The sequence below is a fragment of the Hyperolius riggenbachi genome, chromosome 3 (genome assembly GCF_040937935.1).
Source record: "Hyperolius riggenbachi isolate aHypRig1 chromosome 3, aHypRig1.pri, whole genome shotgun sequence".
Classification (NCBI taxonomy): domain Eukaryota; kingdom Metazoa; phylum Chordata; class Amphibia; order Anura; family Hyperoliidae; genus Hyperolius; species Hyperolius riggenbachi.
Window position 1 is genome coordinate 184,340,301 of NC_090648.1, and position 25,486 is coordinate 184,365,786.

The following is a 25,486-nucleotide window of genomic DNA, read 5'->3' on the forward strand; positions in this document are numbered from 1 at the left end:
GTTTCACGGGCAACATCCCGCTTCATCAGGCAATGAACAATCGGAGTATCACACAGCTCTGAGTCCAGCAATAGCTTGGCACCTCTGTGTCACAGAGGTGCCAAGCTATTGCTGGACTCAGAGCTGTGTGATACTCCGATTGTTCATTGCCTGATGAAGCGGGATGTTGCCCGTGAAACGCGTTGCACTTTTATGTAGGAGTATGTGAATAAACTGGTTTTTCTTCAATCAACAGCATTTCGGTCTGTTTGTGTGTGGACGGTCCACCACCGCCACCTAAACCATTTTAAACCTTTTATCTATTTTTATCCTATTGGCGCCTCTGTATTTTTACGCATCCTCTGTGGTGAGGACATTCTAGGCAGATGATCCTTTTCTTGGATCTGACATTATTACTCCTTACAAACCTAAGGTGACTTACAGTCTGCACAGTTCTGGCAAATGTGGCTACCACATCTGCTTTTTGCAGTCACTGTTTCTCTCACTGTAGGGCCCCCCAAAAATTAAATAGAAGTGGCATTGAATATGAGACATGCAGTGAGGGAACTGGTGACCAGAAGAGGAGACAGTGTCCATGTTTAACAAGGAGACCACTCGTTTGGGTTTCTAGGTAAGAAGCAGCATTGGAACTAAAAAGTGGAACTTCTGCCAGCACCCTGGTACCCTGTGAGCCATACCATGCTATCATATCTGAGTTCCTTTAAAGCATTAGAAGATGAATACATTTTATTTCATTTTATTTTTTATGGGTTATCATGCATTATTGCTTTTTCTGCTGTTATTAACATACATATTAATGATGCTCTTGTAGAAACCATTAGATGCAGAGAAAAATATAAAAGGAAACTAAAGTTTATTTGCAAGGCAAAGAAGCAAAGCATGGAATTCTTTATGGTATCTGAGGAAAAGGAAAGTGCATGTTGCCAGTAAAAGTACAAGTTACTTTGGATGTAGAGGGTGTTAGATTGTTCTTAAGCTGAAAGTCAGGGAGTGCTGTAAATTCTCACTTAGGAAAGTGTTTATGTAATACACTTGGAAGTGTGTGGAATTTGTACTTGAGAATGTTGGTTCATAAACAGCAGCATTGGTGGATTCAAAGAATTTGTGGTGAGTCATGGTTTGAGATAGAGGAAGCCAAGTGTATAAAGTGTTTCCCAAAAAAATCTCACATTGGAACATGTCTATTAGCCTCACCACCAGCACAAGATACACAGATCTACCTGTGGTCATTGAGAATAGGACACATGCACATGAAGGGTGTTTACTTCTTCACTTCTTCTTTACTACAAGTTGCAGTATTCATTCAGGTTTTCTTTTTGGGTACATTATAAATAGATATATCAATATAAGTGATATGGAAATAAGCAGATAAGGAGCATATATAAGTTTTCAAATTTCTTATGAGTTAACCACACTTTCAAAATAGACTTGTTTGTAAAACTGAGTTGGATGGTGTTGCATTTGTAAATTGCACCACATATGTCTTTCGTTTTGGTACTTAAGCCTTGGTCTAAACCTGAAAAAGGCAAAAGACAAAATTAATAGGTTTTGAATTTATTTCCTAACAGCATAATTGGCATCTGTTGTCAATTCTCCAGGCCACCAAAGTGTTAAAACAAACTCATGTCTGCCAAAGCCATGAGCTTGTTATAAATGGGCGGCTTGTGAGTGTTGAGTAAGGCTGATGAAAGCATAGCACAACACAATGGGCTTGATTCACTAAGACAAATAGCATGCCTTTATCAAAGGTATCATGCCTTATCAGAGTAGCATAGCGAACTTATGCCTGCTAATTGGCAATGACGAGAGCTCCACTCGTCCTGCCCTGAGCCCTGCTACCTTTGATAAGGCATGCTATTTATCTTAAGCTACATACACACGTGGCTACAAGCGACCAGGGAGCGACAGTTCCCTCGCCAGAAAGGCAGAGACGCGGCGGAAGCTGTCTGTGAATGGAGCATCCCCCGCCCGGATGCTCCATTTACTTGCATTGTGTTTCCTGTTGCTAGTCCGCATACACACTAGCGACAGTTGTGGCGAAGTTGCGGCGACAGCTGTAGCCGGCGATTGAACATGTCAATCGCCTGGCGACAGCTCCGACGGGCGACGGTTCGGGGGCGCGCGTCATACACACGGGCGACCTGTCGCCGCAACACGCGTGTGCCACGTGGTTGCGGCGACAGCCATACCCCATGTGTATGAGCCATTAGTGAATCAAGGACCATGTATGTACAATGTACGTACAATTGAGATGCAACAGTATTTGCAAAACCACTGCCAAGGTAATAACATCACACATTAGTTGAGTAGGAATAGCTTAATAGCTGCACTGTATAGATGCACTGTATATTTATATACAGTTGGTGTCAGGGGCATAACTATATGAAAGCATCCCCTGTACCACAGAAGGGCCCAGAGCTGTAGGGATCCCTAACTACTAATTTTCCATACCTCAGATGCAGGAATCCATCCTCCAGATCAGGCATTTTTGTTGATATTCTTGTTATGGTTGTGGAGATCATGATGACCACAATTGTTCGATGACCCTTGCAAGATGGTCCCCCAGACTGTGAGAGGTGGTCCAAGATTTGTAGTTACGCTCCTGGCTGGTGTGTTGGGTGGGAGGTAAATTTGGCACAAGTGAAGGGAGACTGAAGTATCCTCATGCCCCATGACAACTGGTTTTGCTAGTTTTAGGAGATAAAAAAATGTGGATAGTTTAGACTTAAGGGTTAGCATGAGGGCTTCATTAGTATTTGAGTCAGGCTTTCGGATAATGTAGGGATATCACATAGGTTTATATACACGTATCATCTGAAATTTTAAACCATATTAACCGCCTTATTCCTCTCAAAGGCCAAACACAGTGTCTACTTACTTAAATACTACAATTCAGTAGACTAGATAATGTCACACCTATTGAATTATTCACCACTTGCAAAAAATAATTTTTTTTTCTGCATTGTGTCCTGAAAGAGTGGTTATGTGACTGCTGAGTCTCATTTCTCTGGCGGCAAAGACTAACATGCACAGTGTTACATTGCTCAAGTCCATTCTTCACCGCTTTTAATATCTACAAATGTAGTATGTGTGGCTTATAACAGGTAGTAGTTCAGTAGATTTTCTTAACCTGAGTTGACCTTTAGCACTAAATAAGTCGATGTTTTGTGCATTGTAAAGAAGCTATTGCTGCATTATTCATTTTGTATTACCTTTCTGTCTGGGTTTGCAAAAGAATCTTCCTGTGCCAGAGACAGCTGCTGCTTGCCTGAGAGCACAGCCTGTCTGTGTGCCGTCTAAATTCCTCTCCTAATCCCACTATTACCCAGGCGTAGTAGTCAGAGCTGGGAGAAGCCACAAGTCAGACTTCCCATATTGTTATAAATGATTTACATAGCAGCATCACATTGCTTTGCACTGTACAGAGTAAGTAACAAATATGAGTAAAGGAAAATATAGACATTAGTGTACTGCAACTTACAAGACACAACAGGGAGAGAACCCTGACTTTTCAAGTTCCAGTATAATCCAATGTAATAGGGAGGAAACAAGAGTTGGTGCAGTACATGTTTTTTGTTTTTTTTTAATCTAGAGATGTTTTGTTTTAAGATTATAGTATATTCAGAAAGGAGCACAGCTTGGCCAGAGACTGAAGGGGAATGGCCTAGGTTAGATTATATATTTGTCTGAAAAGGTACATTTTAAGGGTGCACTTTAAGGCTACTGGGTTTGGAGATTGACAGATTGAAGTTTTGAGAAGGAATTCCGAAGTTGGGGAGAGGCTTGTGAGAAATCCTGTATACGTGAATGGGGGAGGTGACTCTAGTGGAGGAAATAAAGAAGGTCATGTGCTAAGTGTAGGTTGCGGTTGGGATGGTATTCGGAGACTAGTAGAGAGGTGTACAAGAAAGAAAATTGATGAGTTAAGTTAAAGCTGAAAGTTTGATGTTGATACTCTAGTTATTTGGCAGCCAGTGAAGAGCTTGAAAGAAAGGAGCAGCAAATAAGGAGCAAGAAGAGAGGTGGATGAATCGAGCATCCAAATGCAATATAGACTGGAGGGATGTGAGTCTGTTAGCTGGTAGGCCACAGAGTATTACAGTATGCAAGGGCATGCACTAGCATTTGAATAGTGTCATCACTGAGAAAGGGCCATGAATGAGATATGTTTTGAGTTGGAGATGGCAGTAGGTAGTTAGAGAGTGAATGTGTGGGGCAAATAAAAGTTATAGGGGTGTTATTGACATCTGTTGGAAAGAGACGGTGGAAAAATGTTCATTTCTGTTTTATTCATGTTGAGTGTTAGGAAATGAGAGGTCATGAAAGAAGATACAGCAGACATTCAGGAATGTGTGGTAAGAGGGAATTAAGGTCTGGTGCTTGAGAGGTATAGTTGTGTGTCATCAGCATTAAGTATTTGTATGAATTTATTAGGTTGCTGAGACCATGCATAAAAATGTAAAAAAGAAGAGGACCAAGGACAGAGTGCTGATGTACCCCTGACAGGCAGCGGACGTGGATATGATGTGAGACTGTGAAAGACGTACAAGAGAGTTAGGAAGATATCCAAGAAAGAGTAAGGCCTCTAAAGATGTGAGTGTCTAGAGGAGCAGATGTGGTTGACAGTATCAAACGCAGAGGAGAATTCAAGGAGGATGAGAAAGGAGTAATGGCCTTTGGATTTAGCTGCTAAGAGGTTATTGATTACTTTGGTAGGGACAATTGCACATGACCCTGCCCTCCTCCTCTCTCTGCTGCTAAGAGATTAACTCTTTGCAGCTAGACTAGCACTTTACCCACAGTTCGGGAGAGTCTCAGTATCTTCCTGTCTTGTTCTTCCCTGTACATTGTGTAATAATACATTTTTCCTCTGATACCCTACCCGTGGCTTTGTAAAAAGTGAGAATTGGCTTGTCAGTCCAGGCAGGGTTATACAGTATGTATTATTACACTCTGATCAGAGACAAACTAAAGTTGAAAATGCTGAAACTCATTTGAGCTGTAGCTGCAGTTAGCCACAAAAAGCGAATCTCTCAGGCCGAGGCAGGCAGTAGATGTGGCTTTACGACAACTCTATGCTGGAGAGTGAGTGCTGCTCGCTATCTGGGGAAATTTACTCCCCTGGCCTGTTTTCTGGAATGATCCCTGGGTCACATGACCGGAAACTTTTCAGGAATTACTGCATGAATCCTAAAAAGTGTCTAATGTAATGGCATATTCATGTTTTGGAAAATAAAGAGACCTGTCTGGATGCTGGCATTTTAGATGGCCAGGATGCCTGCCTACTTTTTTTAAATCTGTTTTTATTGAAGCCAAGTGTCATGGAATACAACAGACAATATTGTCAAAAATCTACAGTCACAAGAATATAGCATTATATAGGTCATATATGCAAGGCATGAAATAACAAGTCTTGATCCATTTTTTAAAAACAAAATTGTGGGGTCGGGAGGGGAAGAGGATGACGGGAATAAGGGGAAAACAGGCGGGGGGCGTATGGGAAGGGGGGAGTAAAATATGGCTGGGGGGGGGGGAGACAGGAAAAATACCTCACTAATATTAGCATTTTCAAAATTATAGATTAGTGTAAAAGCATACATTTGTAATCTGTAGATCATGAAAGGGTTGGATGTACCAGACTCTAGGGGACCTTATAAGAGAGTGCATAAGGGTCATCCAGGACTTTGAAGGACAAGAGTGGGGGGCTTGTTGACCCATCTGAATAGAGATCTTGGGGCAACCCACTGTGTGGTAGCTGATGGGATGTGGGTCTCATCAATTCCAAGTAAAAATCGGGATGTGCCTAGTGACCTAGAGCTAATCTAGCCCAAGAAGGTCTGAAGTGAGTCAGGCCCACCAAACTCCATCACCTGGCTACTTTTAAAAGGACAGATGGCACTCAGAGAAGATTAGGAAATACAGAGATGGAGTATTTTCCTGCTTGTTGCAAATGAGGAGGAGGTCATGCCACGTTCACCTTAAAGAGGCACTGTAGTGACATACAGTAGGATGCAGTGAATTATTCAGGATACCCAATTTTATGGTAATTTTCCTAGTTTGAGCATCATAAATGCTATATCTATATACTGCCGTTTATTGGTGTGTCTCCCTGCCCTCCCAGTGATGTTTAGCCTAGGCTGTTTAGCTATACAGAATACACCTTCCAGAGCATTCTGGGAGACGAGTTATATTTTCACTGGCTTCAGAACTCTGAGTAAACAAACATTCTGCAGAGCTGCTCCTGACAGGACTAAAGATGTTGTGTAAAATTTTAGGATGTACATTTGGGTGAGGAAAGATTTTACAATGGGCAAACACTGACTAAATAATTTATATATAACCAATTTATCCATGTTACTTTCACTACAGGTCCTCTAAGGTTTTTAGTAACTATTCATGTGACCCTGTCATATTTTCTTCACAGTAGAGACTTCTGTCCAGTTGGTTATAAAATACATTTGTTGACAAAATAATTCTAGCAGTAAATATTAGGTTGCTGAGGACATTTTGAATGTTTGATCTGCCAGGATGGCAGCATGGTAGCCATAACCTGTTTGTTTTATGAGAACTCCCATAGCTGCATATCACTGCCGAGCACATTCACTACAGAACAGTTTAGGAAGGATGTATGACTGGAAAAGCATGTTTACCTAAGGGCTAGAATTATGAATGAGCAAGTCTCTGCTGACTCTTGATCTTTTCTCCAGATTGCAGACAAAATTAACTTTCAAAAACCGCTTATGTATTCTTGATTTCGTTTTTTACTAATAAATTCAATATGATGCCTTGGTAGACACTGTGCAACCAAAAAGATTTTTAACCACTAATACCTCTCTCATTTTCATGCAGGAAATAGATGAGTCCACATAGGCCAATTCTGTATTACATGACGGGATTCTGTCTGTTGCTATTCAAGGAATGAATGTTAATCCGTCAGATTCCCATTCTTCCCTGACTCTGCTATGTCCTTTTTAAAATATAAAGTCAGCTCTCTTCGTAATTCTATCCTTTGTTTTCCTCTGATTACAGGTTTACATGATATGTATAATGCATTCTTATGTACAGTTGGCTTGGTTAATGTGTGCGTTTTCTCATGATACGTAGATGTTGACGAGTGTGAGAGAAATCCATGCCTCCATGCAGACTGTGTGAATACCCAGGGATCATACATTTGTCAATGTCATCCTGGATTCCAGAGTACATCCACCAGGACAGAATGTAGAGGTATGAACATCAATAGCATGAGTATATAGCCTGCATGATGTCTGCCTGAGATAAAGACTTGCTACTGTGATGTCCTTAAGGACAAGTACATTACTAGATCTAATCTCTAGTTCCAGTCATGTGTAACTTAATAGTTTCATCTGCCACTGTGACTAAAGACACACTGCCACACACTTATAAATGAGAACATGCACAGAAAGTACATTACATTATTATTATCATTCATTTATATAGGTTGAAATTTTCCACAACACTTTACAGAATACATTAAACAAGTTATGTCACTAACGCTTGCATGTAAGAAAGTCGCCTGGAAAAAAGGGCACCGGATATTGCTATTACAGATATTCTACTACTTAAAGGGACACTATGGCGAAAAACTGAGAAAATTTAAATTCATATTCACACCTCCATATACGATGTACATTTGTCCCAGAGTAAACGCAATATTAATTTTTGACTTCCTATGTAGCTGTCACTTGCAGAAGGCATCATGATCCACCACTTCTGAACCTCTTACCAACAGGTATTGGATTAGTCCATCTCCTCATGACTGATTCTTAAAGGAGAACTGTAATGAAAGGTATATAGAGGCTGCCATATTTATTTCCATTTAAGCAATACCAGTTGCCTGGCTATTCAGCTAATCCTCTGCCTTTAATACTTTCAGCCATAGCCCCTGAACAAGCATGCAGGAGATCAGGTGTTTCTGACAAATTTGACAGATATGACAAGATTAGCTGCATGCTTGTTTCTGGTGTGATTCAGACACTTCTTCAGCCAAATAGACCAGCAGGGCTGCCAGGCAACTGGTATTGCTTAAAAGGAAATAAATATGGCAGCCTCCATATACCTTTCACTACAGTTCTCCTTTAAAGGAATACTCAGCCAAAAATAAAGTAAATCCCATTTACTTACCTCGGGATTTCTCCAGCCCCACGCAGCTGTCTGTCCCACGCAGACAGCTCCGTTCTCAGCTGCCGGCCCAGTGTCCCCACACGGTGCAGAGGACGACCTCAGGGATCCTGTTTCCTCAAGGGCCCATTTCCAGCGTGACGCGGGGTGGCAGTGGCATGCACGGCTATGGGGTTCGCAGCCTCCCGACAAATTCGAATGGAAAAGCCGACCGAATCGCTAGCGCAAGCAATTCATCCCTATGGCAGAGTTTCCCAGTGCGATTTGCCTGCAGGGAAACTCTGCGGATTCGGCGCGCAAATAGGCCCTTAAGATTTATTTTATTTTCAAAAGCACTTCTTGAATGGTAGGGGTACAGTTCACCTGCCAGAATAGTGTGTATGTGAGTAGACACATATGTAAACAATTCAAAGGAGCGCAATGAAAATGTACTTGCAGCTAAGAGGTGGACTGGTTCCAAAGTCCCAGGGAGAAGTAAAAAACAACAAAGTACCTCAGCGCATGAAGACAAACCACCCAACTGTGAGCGGTGATTCAGGGATGGGTAATGTAGCAGTACCTGTGTCCGTAGTTTCCAACCATAGGATTCACCTGATAAGCCCAGACGTATTAAGCGGAGCTTGTACGGCGAATGGCACTGTTGTTGCAATAGCAGCCGGTGTCTGGATGTCGGGATTACAGCAAGCATATTAATACGTCTGGGCTTATCAGGTGAATCCTATGGTTGGAAACTACGGACACAGGTACTGCTATATTACCCATCCCTGAATCACCGCTCACAGTTGGGTGGTTTGTCTTCATGCGCTGAGGTACTTTGTTGTTTTTTATGTGAGTAGACAGCCTATCTACCATCAGCTTTTGGATTAGTCCTTCCAGGGATTGCTTTTGAAACAATTAAAAAAAACTTTGAGAATCCCCCATGAGGAGATGGACTAATCCAAAAGCTGATGGTAAGAGATTGAGAGCTTTCAGATTATATTACCTATTGTAAGTGATGGCTACACAGGAAGTGAAAAAATTACAGAGCATTTACTCTGGGACAAATGTATGTATGTGTACGTATACATACATTTCCCGTCTATATGGAAGCCTCTCTCACTTGGTGTCTCTTCTCTCACTCGATGCCGCAGACTGAAATTCCAGTGACGACGCCCTCGTCCCTGGTGGCCAGAATGCACGCAAAAGAATTTCCCACTAAGGGAAGGTCATAAGAAGTGTGGCGTTTTGGGGGTGCAGCAAGCATTTACTTACCAACATGGAAGCTGCTTCATAGACCCCCCCCCCCCCCCCCTCATATGGAGACATCTATCTTCTCCCGCTTGGTGCCACAGAACCACATGTTGAAAACTATATCTGCAAGTCTATCCTGGGCAGGAGATGTAATCACATCAATAGGGACTACATGTCCTGGCGTGCATCACAGGTCCCTGGCATGTATTTCGATGCCGGGGTTGCAGATATAGTTTTCATCCTGCAGCTCTGTGACACAGAGTGAGAGAAGATGGATGCTCCATATGGGGGGCTATGGAGCAGCCCCCTATTGGTAAGTAAATGCTTGCTGCAACACCATGCATCTTTTGACTAGTTTTTAAATGTAATGCTTAGATAAGTTCACTTTGAGACAAAGGGGAAAAAGAATCTTTGTGTGCTGAGAAAGCTCTTTCCCCAATTGCAGTTATGTGGGTTGTTGTAACTGTGGTTTATTTAGCTCTTCATTTCTATCTTGTGTTCTCAGGAATGTACGTTTATTTCTTCTACAAGCGGAGTACACTGATACCTCATAACATGACTGTGCTTTGTGTCTTGGTTATTAGATGAGACTTGAACCCCTTTTATTTTTTTCTAGATATTGATGAGTGTTTACAAAATGGGAGAATTTGTAATAATGGCAGATGTGTAAACACAGACGGCAGTTTCCACTGCGTGTGCAATGCAGGTTTTCAAGTGGCACCAGATGGGAAGAATTGTCAAGGTAATTACTTTCTTCTTTAGTAGTATCATTTGTTGTCTGTGTCTGTTAGAAAGTACATTCAGCAGCTGGATATAGACTCTGCACCTGCAGTTCAACATTCTGACAGGAGCAGGAAGGTCATTTCAGCACCATTGCTCATTCTGCATCATGTGATGCTTAGAACCTGGAAGTGGACAGTATAATGTGGTCAGCTCTTTTGCTTCCAGTTGCATTACAGAGAGCAATCTTTGATGTTTCCTGAATAAACTAGTATTGCCTATAAGACAAATGCTAAATAGCATAGTATGTATTCTCCTTAATTGTCCCATATCCCCAAGTCAGAAAGGCTGCTTTTACACTTGGTGTGGTGCAATCTTTATCGATGGCACAGCACAGCACAGCACTAGTGAAATCGCACCGCGCGTTATAGCAGCAATGCGGCCAAATCAGTGAGGCATACGTCTCATTGAAAGTATGCCTCACTTCCGGGGTTACCGTGCAGGTTGGCTGCAGTGTGTTACCACGCTGGGACCCAACACACCGTGTTAAATGTGATTGCCTCATAGGTAGTGTTGGGCGAACAGTGTTCGCCACTGTTCGGGTTCTGCAGAACATCACCCTGTTCGGGTGATGTTCGAGTTCGGCCGAACACCTGATGGTGTTCGGCCAAACTGTTTGAGTTCGCCCGAACTGCTCAATGCCCGGCCGAACAGGGCCCCTGTTCGGCCAAACAGGGCCCTGTTCGGCCGAATACGGCCCCCCTATGGGGTCGCAGGCATAAGGGGGAGCATGCCCCGATCGCGGGGGGGGGTCGGAAAATCCCCCCACCCCCTCCGCTAGCGCTCCCCCCTCTGCCCGCTTCCCCATAAAAAAAGTTTGCGTAAAGTTAAATAGTACCGGTGGTGACTGTTGCAGTGGCTGGCTGGCAGTGGTGTGAGTGAGGAGGAGGAGTCCGAATAGGACGCGTTGAGGCCGGGCAGCGGGCGGTTCAGCGGTAGTACCCTTGTGGTACTTCCGCCCTTTCTCTGACCTCACGTCCTCTACGTGATGACGCATACGAGGGTACACGTGACGCGTACCCTCGTATGCGTCATCACGTAGAGGACGTGAGGTCAGAGAAAGGGCGGAAGTACCACAAGGGTACTACCGCTGAACCGCCCGCTGCCCGGCCTCAACGCGTCCTACTCGGACTCCTCCTCCTAGTCCTCACTCACACCACTGCCAGCCAGCCACTGCAGCAGCCACCACCGGTACTATTTAACTTTATGCAAACTTTTTTATGGGGAAGCGGGCAGAGGGGGCAGCGCTAGCGGAGGGGGTGGGGGGAATTTCCGACCCTCCCGCGATCGGGGCATGCTCCCCCCTTATGCCTGCGACCCCATAGGGGGGCCGTATTGCGGCATGTTTGGGTCCCCATTGACTTGCATTGAGTTCGGGGTTCGGGCCGAACATGCCAAACATCTGGCCCATGTTCGGCCCGAACCCGAACATCCAGGTGTTCGCCCAACACTACTCATAGGGCTATAACTACTTTTGCGGCGGGAGGCAGCAGTTTTCGGCGACGCAAAGTACTTTGTATAGTGTAAAGGAGGCTTTAAAGGACAACTGTAACAAGATGGATATGGAGGCTGCCATATGTATCTCCTTTTAAACAATGCTAGTTGCCTGGCTATCCTGCTGATCCTCTGCCTCCAACATTTTTAGCCATAGACCCTGAACAAGCATATGTAGATCAGATGTTTCTGTCATTATTGTCAGATCTAACAAAATTAACCAAATGCTTGTTTCTGGTGTTATTCAGACACCACTGCAGCCAAATAGATCAGCAGGGCTGCCAGGCAACTGGTTTTGTTTAAAAGGACATAAATATGGCAGCCTCCATATTCTTCTCACTACAGTCATTTTTTAAATAATAAATCCTGTTCAGGTACTATGATGAAATCCATGGAAAGTTATAACTTACATTAATGTTAGACTGGTTATTCGACTAGAAATAGTTTTATAAAATGTTATGATCGCATAACAAAACCCTCCACTTCCTGCATTATGTTATTTCTTTCCTACCAGTCACTACAGGGCAGTAATGAGGGGAAAATGCATCTTTTGCAGCAGTTTATGTGAAAGGCTGGACCCCTTTCACATAACAATTATTATCAAATAAATTCAGGGGACTCCTCTCTTTCTCTGCCCAGTAATATCAGCCGGTGCAGGCATTTCAATACAACACACATCACATGATCATAATCCCGGCTGTCCATTTATCATGTCTGTGAGTTAGTCCTTTGTCTCCGTAACCTCTTCTTCAGGATTACACTTAGGAAAAAGCAATTAGCTGGATTAGATTTTTCCATCCAGTTCTGCATTGGAAGATGTCCTGTTCTGGAAGAGAGCAGACATCCGTAGTGGCAGAGGGGTTTGTGGAAAACAGAATCAAACTCAGACAACTGCTTTTGCACTGAGCAGAGTTGGCCTAAAGGGACGGGTAATATCAGTATAAACGTCAAATAGTTAACACATCATAAACTGTGGTCATCTGATGCCTACATGCAGCTTTGATGTCCCTGAAAGTTTACATTGGCCTTTTCATATGCATGTTGCTAATTTAGCACTGGGTGCTTTTAAATGGATAGTTTATATTTGCAAGTCCTTTCCAAATATTCCGTGCTAGATTCAGGAAGTAATCACATTGTTGTTGAAAACAATAGTGTTTGGCTGGCAATTTTCCAACAAGCAGTTGGAGGTTTTCAGGAAAATGTGTCATGCTGACTGCACAATAGAGGTAGTTGCGATAGCTGCCAGTTACTCCTAAAAATGGTGATATGGAGCTGACCTTTTGAAATCCAGATCTGGCACTAAAATGTATTGTTCATCTATGAAAGGCAGCATGTGCAGCAACAATAGTATATGAGCTGGCATTACAACAAGTTACCATACACAGTACAATAACTGTAGGACAGATATCAGTGGTCACTCCAGTAATCTGACCATGGGCAGGTTTACATTATGCCAGTGAACCTTTCTTATTGTCAGACATCATTTCTGGCATGTTGGAAAATTTCTGAAAACAATTATTGATTGCCTCACTCTCTTTACTGTAAAGCCAACACGCTTTTCATGCTGAGTTTAGTGCATGACTATGTTGCTTAATGCTTCCCACAGAGAGGCAAGGGCTGTCAGGGATGCATTGTGAGCAGGCAATAGATGTACCCAAGCCCACTTAAATGATCTATATTGCTAAAAATAGTAAAATTTAAAAAACATGCATATAAAATGTACATTTCTCCCAATGCACCATAAATTACCTTTCTCGCATGTTACTCTCACAGTAGACAGTAAAAATCTAACATATCTGACACATTTTGGACTAGTTCATTTCCACATGGGGGATTCTCAGTATTACATTTATTTTTTACAAAAGCACTCCCTGGAAAGGATCTGTACAAAGATGCAGGCCAGCCTTTCTGTTTAGTTAAAGGTGTGCTGTGCTACATGAAAAGCGCTTCTTCATTCATCATTGAGAGATATTGCGTAAGAAACACAATACTAGCCTGAAAAATACAACAAGAAAGAGTGCTCTGAAAGAGTAAATAGTAAAACAAGTCGCTGTCCTAGCCAGGGCAGGTCTCACCTGGGTGTCAGCGGCAGGATGCCAGCTCTCCCCTGCATGGTGATACAGCAGGAGAGCGGTACCTGTGATGTGTTAATAGAGCAGAGTTTACAAAACACATTACAGGTGCTGGTCTCCCACTGTATCAACCTGCAGGGGAGAGCTGGCATCCTGCCACTGACAACCTACCTGCCGCCGCCTCTGCACAACTTGTGACCGCTACCAGCTGTCATCCACGGACCTCTACCATCGGAGCCCACCTCGGAGAGTCTGGTTCCCGCTGCTTTAAAGGGGACACGTGTTTATATTGGCTGGATTTCACTGACAGCCAATATTGTCCAGGTGAGACTTGTCCTGGCGGGGACAGCAGCTTGTTTTACTAATAACTCTTTCAGAGCGCTCTTTCTTGTTGAATTTTTCAGTCCTTCTTGTGGATCCTTGAGCTGCCAGACCCATAGGAGGCATTACCCGATCGCCCCTCGGGGGAGTATTCTTATCCCCACATTTCTGTCGACAATACTAGCCTGGCACCTAAATCCTGCTAAGACAGAATGGATTATTTTGGCTTAGCATATGCCAGAATGGGTTCTTTTGGCTAAGCAGAAGGATAGCATTGTAATTCTATGGCCTTGATACTCAAGAAGATGCAGAAGATGGTTGACCAAATTGACAAATATCCACCAATTAAATGAATGTATGGGCACGCCAAGTACTGAAAAATGCAGACATGTTTAGTAGGGATAAACCGGCCTTTCATTCCTAATCCTTCACACTGAGCTATCTGCCTGTGTCTGTGTATGGCGGCCATATGCCCAATATATCAAACTGTTTGAAAACAGCTGTGTTGCTTGATGCAATTAAGCAAGCAATAGAATGGCCAGACCCCTGTTGATTGCAACATACTTTAAACGTTTTTGCAAGATATTTCTTTTTTATAAGGGTGTGGGATTTGAGGGCTATGTTGTCTTGTAGGTTATATTACTGAAATATTCTTTCTTTTTTCTTTAAGAAGACATTACCAAGCCAATTAAATGTAATGATTTACAGTGTTATGCTTCTAAGTTTGTGAAGTTATCTTCCAAAGGTTGTTGAGAAAATGCCTAGTGATCCTTTTATGTGCTAAAAGAATTTCAGGAAAAGACTCTGTAAACCTTTTGGCAGCATTAGTGTAGGCTTAGACTGTCCAAATGACAATGGACGTGTGTTCAATGTGGTGATGGTAACATGCCCATATGGTCTAGCCTCCTGCACCGCAAGGAGTGTCAACTTCCCTAGTCTTTTACATCTGCCTTAAAGGATAAGTGTGTTTTTGATTTTTTTTTCCACAAAAACGTCTTAAAGTATTTTTTAATCATTTAGACAAATATCTTTTAAAATATATTACATTGCTTTTAGAATATTTTTTTTTAATGATAGCAGGTGCCTATTGGTTTACATGCAGTCTACCTGCACTGATCTCTGTTTGCCCCACTTTTCCTGTTATAGAATCTGCAAACACTAATTGCACACTATTGACACTGAACTAAAATAGTATAACCTGCTGCTCATTACAGAGCCAGTAATGATGTCCTACTTGACCTCTCATGTCCTGCCCTTATACCAAGAATTCAGTACTTGACGCTGCATTTCCAAGGGCATGAATAGGCAAGGTTCCACTGTCCCCTGACCCTCCTGCTCAGTAGTCTAGTGGGCTTTTCCACTCCCCCCCCCCTCCCCCAAGTCCATGATGAAGGTGAAAAGAGTACCCCCGTTTCATCAGTAGTCATACAATTTGTAGTGCACTTGTAGTATTTAATGTTTGTCTTTGAAGTAGTGATTTAGACTGGTGCTGCTGTTAATGTTCAGATCAAAGTTAAAATAATTAACTGACTTCTCTGAGGCTAACCACTTTTAGAACAACACTAAGCCCCAGTGCAAAGACAACCCAGTCCATAAATAGGTGACCAGGAAACTCTGGCCGCCATGATGTATTTGGATGGCTAGGCTGCACCTGAAAATATAGCTAAATGAGGGATTTGTAACTCTTGTTGACCATTATGTGTTGTTTTCAATGACCATTGGAACTACTGCTGCTGACAGCTGAATATTTTGACGAGTTTTGGTCAAAGTTTCACCAACGAGGTGGAAGAAAATATAGGACCTGTATTCGAGTTTAAGTAAATGTCTTATAGGGTTTTAGTGCTGACATAACTGGGGCAGCTAATTTCTGGTGGTTAATGATACTAAGTTTAATTAGCTTTAGTGTTCCTCAAAGAACGTTTCATAAAAATGTAGATTAACAGGAACCTAATTTCACAATACTTGTTTAAATGTACAAATAATATACAGTAATATACAAGTGAGTGGAAATAACTATAGTAGCTACTATGGAGCCCATGCAAATGTGTTGCCTTGTCCACTCATCCAGGGGGGAAAGGATGACTATCTAGGGCTAGGAACCCCATGAATAGTTTTCTATGGAGCTCCCTGATTTGTAGCTGCCTGATAATATTATCCTTAGGCTATGCTTTAAATACTAGAATACACTGGATTCATGTTTCTGGAAACCTGTGGAGGCATTTTTTTTGCATATTATACTGCCATAAAGGAGTACTGTAGGGGGGTAGTGGGAAAAAGAGTTGAACTTACATGGGGCTTCTAATGGTCCCCAGCAGATGTCCTGTGCCCGCGCAGCCACTCACCAATGCTCCAGTCCCGCCTTCTGTTCACTTCCGAAATTTGCGACCGCACCCTTGCTCCCACGGATGTCACTAGGAGTGTATTGTGCAGGCCCAGTAAAGTCTGTGTCTGCGCAATACACTCCTGATGACGTCGGCGGGAACAAGGACATGGCCGCGCAGGCGCAGTGGTTTTCCGACTTTACAGTTGGAAATTCCAGAAGTGAACTGGAGGCGGGGACCAGAGTATCGGTGAGTGGCTGCGTGGGCACAGGACGTTTGCAGAGGACCATTAGAAGCCCCAGGTAAGTTCAACTCTTTTTCCCCCACCTCCCTACAGTAGCACTTTAAAGTGTTCTTGAACTCAACATCTCTTTTGCAAACAAAGGTTGTGGGTTAGCTCTCCTCAAAAAATGATTCCTCAAATATGTTTTGTTTGCACAGCTGGAGCGCATTCCAGGAAAAAGCCCTGTCTTTCATTCACAACTCTCTGTACATCTCTGTGAAGTTGATTACACTACCTGGCACATTAACAATACTATACCACTTTAGTGTAAATACATGGTATGGGAACAGCAAAGGCACAGACATTATGTAACACTCAGTAATATAATTCATGCAGGTAGGGTAATTTCCAGAATTTTGAAAAAGGTAAGATAGTAGCTGCCACAAAATGGAGGTAGCAGATTCTGTACCAATGTTATTTAGGTTGGTAGAAAATGGCAGAGAGGGGTTCATGTTTGGTTTATATTAATCTTTTGTAATCACTTCTGTAATCACTAGAGGGACCAAAGACCACATTGAAAGCCCCCAAATCAAATAATTAGTAAGTCGATGTAAGTCATATGTAAAATGCTTATTTTACAGATATGGATGAATGCAGCGTGCGGAACATGTGCCTTAATGGAATGTGCATTAATGAAGATGGAAGTTTTAAATGCATCTGTAAACCTGGATTCCAGCTTGCACCAAATGGACGATTTTGTACAGGTATGTGGTTGTTTTAGCCCTGATTTTGTTAAATTATAAAACTCATTGCCGATCGCATACTCTTCCTCCCAAATGAAATTAGTCAAGTAATTTGGCTCACACGTAGCTAGAAAATAAGATACAATATAACATTGCACTTGGTATGAAGACAAAAGTAGCAGAACATTTAATGACCATTATCATCAATAACAAATAATCACTACATTAATATATCAATAAGCACCCTGTTAGTGACCTATTTAAACAGGAGAAGGCCTTTGAAGATGAATAACATTCTAACATGGGTTCTAAGACACACACCAAACCACCTTGAGGTTGACACAGGGTCTTATTGCAGTCTTTAGGTACCAAACCCAGAAAGCATCCATTATCAATGCCAATACTCGAAGAGTGGTTCACAAACTATTGTTTGGGTCTCTCTGTCATTGTAGATTAAAATACCTGCTTCCTCCTAAGCCATCATAGCACAAATGCTCAAACAGGAAAGGACATAAAGCAGTTGCTCAGGGATGTAGAACTGAGTGCCTTTGGAAAGTATATTTTGTAAAGAAAAGCCAAGTTTTATAAGAATGTGAAATTCTTCAAACAGTGATCAGTAATTTAACAGGACCGAGCTGTGTTAACTTCCAGTCCCCTCAAAGGAAATTAAAAAAAGGTAAACATCATTAGCACTGTTTAAAGGTCCCTTTTTCACTGAAAATTATCACATTAAATCCCAACATCAGATCCAAACACGGCAGTGGAATAAGGGCCTAAGAGTATAATATAAAATTATATATAAGTATGGCAATTTCCATATCTTTTTCACTGTGTTAAGTAGTTACAGAAAGTATCGTCCAAGTTCAATAAACAATTTTGCTCATTTTTCTCACACAAAGGGATTTTTTTTTAAATGTACCCATCTGATCTTCAAGTTACCTCTATAGGAGCTAGAAAGTAAATACAAAATGCTAAAATGTAGGTATGAACAGCAATATCAAAACAAGTCAGTTTAGGGAAATTATTTTACGTACCTTTTGACTTTCTAGAGACTGGAAGGGTATTTTACTGATAGGTGTAAAAACTTTATGGAATCAGGGTCCATATAATAAGAACATTATGAAAAACTTTTTATCTTTCTCTGACCTTATATCCTAAAATGCTGTACCTTCATTACTTTGTTTGTGAAAAATAAGTCACAGTAAGTTGTGCCCAACTATCGTAACATTAATATTACTTTTCTTATGTTATTCTTAGTACCAGTAGTTTTTCTTTAATAGGGGTCGAGAGTGTATTGTAAAGGGTTAAAAAAGAAAATAATGATTATTATTATTACTTATAGTATTCATAAAGCGCCAACATATTACACAGTGCTAAACAATAGATAAATAAGGAGATAGACAACAAGGTACAAAATACAGATCATGCAACTGAGTTCTTTTAAGTCTTAGAGATCACATAATTCCAGTTCAAGTCAATCCACAGGAAGGGAACTCAATGAAGGGGATGCATGATCATGTTGGATACACTGGGGGAGGACTCTGACAGAGTCTTACAATATAAAGGGAGGGGGTAGGGACACACTAGGTACGGGTTGCATAACAGGAGCTCAGCAGAGCAAGTTATGGCATTTGGGGGTTGATCTTGAAGGGGTGAAATTGAAGAGGTGAATTTTGAGGTCTTCTTTGAAGGTTTTGAAGAATGGTGCGAATGAAGGGAGTTCCAGAGAATGGGGGCAGCTCTTGAGAAGTCCTGCAGTTTTAAATGGAGATCAGAGGGGGTGGCCAGGAATAGAAAAGAAAGAAAATATAGTTACAAAAGTCAAGGCAAAGTTTAATGCATCAGGTCCTTCATCTTTTGTACAATCTATTAACAAAAATGGCTGCCTAATTCACAGTAACCTGTTTTCAACATCTTGTACGCACAAAGTACAGGAACCACAACACATGTTCTGAGAAACCTTAGAGATTCCTCATTGCTGAGGTGGCAAATCTCCACAAAGCCATTTTTCCTCCACCTATAAGACCTTACGCTTTGCTCTGGTATTACAGAGTAGGTCATGTAAGCTGGATAGTCTATGTGTATCACATATGCATATTTGTGTGAGAGTGAGACTGCAGCTTTCAGCTCAATGGGAAAGTGGTTTCCTGCAAAGTTTTCTGTTTTGCAACACTCCCTACCAAGTCATCTACATGAGACAAGAAACACATGTTCAGCCAAATTAATTGTGGTTTATCTGGTTTCTTGTTGCTCTTTGGTTCTCAGAATTATTTCTGTCTTTAAAAACATTGAGCTCTGTTGCCACACAAAATTATTTTTACATTCATTAACTGGAACACATTAAAACGCTGTGTACTGTGAATGAACTGAGGAAAACAAAAGACAACACATGTTTAGCCACTTTGGGACTATTAGTAATCCACATTAACAGCATGTTCTGGAAAGGTCTCCACAATAGCCAAATTGATGTGTTCGTTAATATTGTAAACTGCACTAGACACTTCTGTTGGTAGAATCAGTTCCTTTACCCTTGTTTTTATTCTTGAATGCCAGATGTGTAGAATGAGTCTCTAGAAGGACTGTCTGCCTCTGTCCCCAGGAAATGTTGTTGAAGCCAGTCAGTAAACTTGTTCACTCTGTATCCAAAAGTGAAAGCTTGTATATGAAAATGTAATATAAGAGACTTGAGAATCTAAAAGAACTTCTGCCTTATTTCAGAGTGCAATATGTAAAAGTGGACGTAATAAAAACAGACTTATACATTGTACACAGGCCTGCACACTCTTTAGGGCCCGTTTCCACTAGAGTGAATCTGCATGCGTTTTCTGCATGCAGAATCGCATAGCCAATAATAGTCAATGGGCCTGTTTCCACTTGTCAGGAAATCTGTGCGGTGGACTGTGCAGAAAAAATCTGCACAGCAGAGCCATCAGAATTCGCACACCGCAAGGCTAGTGTGCAATTCGCATGTAATGTATTTAATAGGAATTTCGCATGTGTTTTTACTATGCGAATTTTCCATGCGAATTCGCGTACGTTTTCGTGTAAAATCAATGTAAAAGCACACAGGCATTGACATGGTTAAAATTGCATATCTACAAAATTATACGAAAATGCATACAAATGCATACGAATTTGCATCCGCACACAAATTCGTTTATGCGTTTTCCACAAAAAAATCGCACCGCACTAGTAGAAACGGGCCCTGAGTCTTTGTTAGTGCTATATATGACTGGCAGTTAGAACATTTTTGGTGGTATAACATAATTAAGCAGCACATCCCCCAAAAACTTGATTAGGCAACGTATCCCCTCAAACCCATAACATGAAGGTCCGTACACACGCCGGACTGCAGGAAACGACGGGTCCGTCGTCACCTCCCGCTGGGCGGGCGTTCCAGCGACAGTCCGGCGTGTGTACAGTCTGTCTGCAGACTGATACGGCTGTTTCTGTGCGATCCGTCCGGCGGATCGCTCAGAAACAGCCGTATCAGTCTGCCGACAGACTGCACACACGCCGGACTGCCTGCTGAAAGCACGCCCAGCAGGATGTGACGACGGACCCGTCGTTTCCTGCAGTCCGGCGTGTGTACGGACCTTTAGGAAATGTGTTCCTAAATGTAATTAAGGCGACCCCCAAACATAATTAGGCAGTGTGATTGCAAAATATAATTAGGCAATTGTGTCTTCCAAAAATAAATTAGACAGTGTGCCCTCAAACAAAATCAGATAGAGCAACCCGAAAATATAATTAGGCAGTGCGTTTACCAAACATAATTAGGTAGTGTGCTCTTAAACCGAATCAGACATTTAAAAAAAGTTGAACTGTTGTTTGCAATTCAATATGATGTGTATATTCAATACACAATCTATTGTATCTTTTGAGTCTTTCCTGCTGCAACTACTTTACATTTAAATGATTCAACACTTAGTCCGACAGGACAAACCCTATAGGTATATGAACAGAGTTGGTAGCTCATTAATAAATAAAAACTGTGTAGTTAATTGGTAGGTGTATACTTAAGTTACACCTATTCAGGGTGCCATATAGTGATATATATATATCGTTTGGATTGCAGTGGAGGTCTTTGCTTATCCCCCACCTCTGTATGCAATAGAGGGTGGTGTAGCTATTCCACTAAAAAATGGCACTCTGAATACAAATAGACGGCAGTAGTGCCAGGTGCACTCAGTCTATGCTGGTCTTGCAAAGGACCCGTACACACAAATGTCAGGCACAACCTGTCACCTAGTAAGGCTGTGGGATAGAGGACAGTGCTAAAGTGCTATTTACATAGTGCTTGTAATATGGTAACTGACATGTTTCACCTCTACGGCTTTATCAAAGTTGCTGTACATATTTACATTGCAAAGTGCACCCCCCACCAACAAAGTTTCCCCCAGCCAATAGCCCAAGTCAGAGCTCTGACTTGGGCTATTGGACCTGGCACTACTGCCGTCTATTTGTATTCAGAGTGCCATTTTTTAGTGGAATAGCTACACCACACTCTGTAGCATACAGAGGTGGGGGATAAGCAAAGACCTCCACTGCAATCCAAACGATATATATATATCACTATATGGCACCCTGAATAGGTGTAACTTAAGTGTATACACCTACCAATTAACTACACAGTTTTTATTTATTAATGAGCTACCAACTCTGTTCATATACCTATAGGGTTTAAACTTTCCCTTAAATCAACATGAGTAGCAGTGGTCACAGGAGTCATGAGAATCATATCCCTTCTCCTATCTCCATTTATCTCATTGGATCACAAATATAAAGAAATGTGATACTCCCTTTGCATCCTTTTACGTTTTCTGGGTTTACTGCAGTTACATATTCAATCTACAGGCAGGAGAGACCCTCACATATATGGGGATGCTAGCTATGCAAAATATACATTTGAGTGTAGTCACTCCCATCTTAGTAACAGCTAACAGACATGCAATGCAGTTTTCCCAGTGAAGCATATTGAAGAGGTTCAGGGGAGTAAATGGGAAACCCCGACATTATCACAGGTATACCAGTATAGTGCAGCTTGTTAAAATACTTTTAATATACAGAGGCAATTTGATAAGAATTGTTTTATTCTTAGGGAATGTGTACTTTTGACTCTTTTGTTTAAAGGATACCCGAGGTGACATGTGACATGATAAGATAGACATGGGTATTTACAGTGCCTACCACACAGATAACTATGCTGGGTTCCTTTTTTTCTTTCTCTGTCTGAAAGAGTTAAATATCAGGTATGTAAGTGGCGACTACAGTGTGACCCTCACTGATAAGAAATTCCAACTATAAACACTTTCCTAGCAGAAAAGGGCTTCTGAGAGCAGGAAAGCGACTAAAAAGGGTCATTAGTTCATAGATTTTAGCTCTGGCATATTTCAATGAATGTGTCATTAAGCAAAAACAATAAAACAGTTAAATCTTAAAAAATAGATTTAAACATAAAATAAAACTGTGGAATCTTCAGAGTCATTTTTAGGAGAAGGAAGATAGATACAATTGTTTATTTAATTAGTTTATTTTCGCCTCGGGTGTCCTTTAAATAGTGTTTCAAAGGGTCTGTATGTGGTACTTCTGATCATCCTACCTAATAAAAGCTAAGTGTCGCTGCGTCCAGCAGTTTTGTCCCGGTGTCCCAGAATTTTTGTTATTTCGCATGTGCGCAGTAACGGACAGCTGGGACCAGGGAGCTGGACGGGCGAGCGAGGTGGGCGGGTGCGGGCGAGGTGGGTGGGTGCGGGTGCGCTTGTGTCGGGAGCGTGTGCAGCGTGCGCATGCGTGGCCGTAGACCTAGAGCCCGTTTTTAAACGGGCTGGGTCTACTAGTCATTATATAATTACCTAAGAGACAACCAAATAAAATACTGAAACCTATGTGTGATGAGATATTTTAATATTTAATGTAAGACAAATATTGCCTCTTAAATTAGGTCACAGAGTAATGTTTTATTTTGAAATGCTCTCATTGTAGTATAATGACATCAGTAAATGCTCAACAGCTTTTGAATTCTCTTCATATGTTCCTAGTGATTTTTTTCAATGTTACTGTCTAGAGCTGGAGTGAGTTTGGATATTGTGAGCCTGTGTGTGATGGCCGAAAGCCAGGGGTTAAAGAAAAGAATAGAGGTGTTTCATACTCATTTTGTCCTTTTTAGGTCAGAATAGTTGTACACTCTACAGGCTTGTTATGTGTTATTGCCTAGCGTGTTTGCATGGTAACACTGTCTATATCATTTATTGCTGGATTTCTGAAGATTAGCTCCAAACATGAAAACAATTAGTAAACCCCCATTTTAACACTGTAAGAGCTTCCCATTCGCTGTATGTTTTATTTTTGTGTTGAGGCTTGTGTGCTTTTGTACTTGTACTGGGACAGCAATATCCAAAAAGATACAGTAAATAGTACATCATTTTCTTTTGTTCTTTTGTTTGTTTTCCTGTTTGGCAGTGTAATGAATTGTTTATTTGCGTTCCCTGGTGTTGTGTCATATTGTTAGCCACATCTGAGTATATTGGGAGTCTCAACTTTGTGGTAGATACAGAATTTTGTAACCAGTCAGGGTAATGCTATAGTGATAAATAGCCCCACTCCATGAACGCATGTCGACTTGCTATCTACTGTATAAAGCAAATGTAACTTTATGCACACTACACAGACATTATCATCGGCTCGCTAGTTGTCCCTAGGGTATAAGAAATAAAAAAAGCTCCTAGGGCATAATATAAGAAATAAACAGGTGTCAGAAGTGTAATTTCATTATATATTTACTTATTTATATTTTTTCTTTGTCATCATTTGTTTTTAAACTTTGCCTGCTGGTTAAAAAAAAACATTAATAGTAATAAAAAGAAAAATCAAAAATAAATTTAAAAGCATCCACCGTAATCATTAAAATATTTTTGCCACATGATGACCACGTTAGCTCCAATCACCTAGTTTACATATGTATCTTGCTCCCTTGCTGTACCAGATATCGATGAGTGTGAGACACCTGGCATTTGCATGAATGGACATTGTGTGAACACAGAGGGCTCTTTCAGATGTGAATGCTTCCCTGGCCTTGCTGTTGGACTCGATGGTCGAGTGTGTGTAGGTAAGTGAAATATAAACGAATGTCATAATTCTGTATACTGTCTGCTGTTTATATCCCCTTCTCCGTATGACCTTACCTTCATCTGACCTCTTGAACCCTAAACCTCTTCATCTTCAATTCCTATGCTAACAAGTGACAATATACAACATGTTTCACATGCTGCCCTTCTTACTGCTTTCTGACATTATTTATATTCTAATTCCATAATTGGTTAAAATAAATGATTTTGTACTATAGTTATGTACTATGGTTTATAGTTTAGGGTCAATTAACTGAATAATTCAGGTAGCATCGACCCTTTCTCTGGCATTTGGACATTTGGATGTTGTAATGTCACAATAGTTTGATGCAGTGTTTGGGTACAGGCACTGCAAGTGTGTATATATTTGGTAGGACTACCAGATGAAATAAGTCCAAGTGCTGATCTGTAACCAAAGCTTATAATACAACTGAAATAACCTCTCCAAGGGGATATCCCACAGTATAGTACTAGCAATCACTCAGCAATTTGGGAGCTTACCTTCTTCCCAGGTTCACTGCTTAGTTCTCTCTAGGCCTACAGCAAATCATTAGCCACTCAACACATCACCATGCCTTCTTCTCTGGAGATCACTTTGGCTTCACTCATGGGTCCACATGAATCCATCCCATGCTGAATTTGACACAAGAAAAGTTAATATTAAGAGTGTGGGTCAAATAATGTTAATTCTCTAGTATATCATCTTTGTGTTGCTGCTTTTGTTGACTAATGCAGCAGTTATATCCCCCTAATCCTCACCAAGTACACTCCCCCCCCCACACACACACACATAATCTCCTTAATTATACCTAACCCTAGCCTTAATGCCTAATGTAATTGCCTTCTTCATGCCTAATCCTGCCACCCCCTGCCAACTTAATACTTTTCATCCTTTTCCTGATGCCTAATCCTAACTTTAACAATTAAAAACAAATCACCTCTGAATGTTACCATTTGAATGTCAGCACCAAACCCTAATCGATATTCGTACCGCTAAATCTGAGCAATTATCCTTAAGTGATACTCACCTTCTTTC

The 25,486-nt window shown here is 41.4% G+C and overlaps 1 protein-coding gene across 2 annotated transcripts in view; it reads left to right on the top strand.

Moving 5' to 3' along the window:
* FBN1 (fibrillin 1) overlaps positions 1–25,486 on the top strand; it is a 291,197-nt gene that overhangs the window by 140,775 nt on the left and 124,936 nt on the right. For both annotated transcript variants that reach the window (XM_068275426.1, XM_068275425.1), the window contains 4 exons: positions 7,105–7,224; positions 9,986–10,111; positions 17,222–17,344; positions 24,309–24,431. In XM_068275426.1, the coding sequence (XP_068131527.1) occupies positions 7,105–7,224; positions 9,986–10,111; positions 17,222–17,344; positions 24,309–24,431 (492 nt within the window). The remainder of the gene's footprint in view (positions 1–7,104; positions 7,225–9,985; positions 10,112–17,221; positions 17,345–24,308; positions 24,432–25,486) is intronic.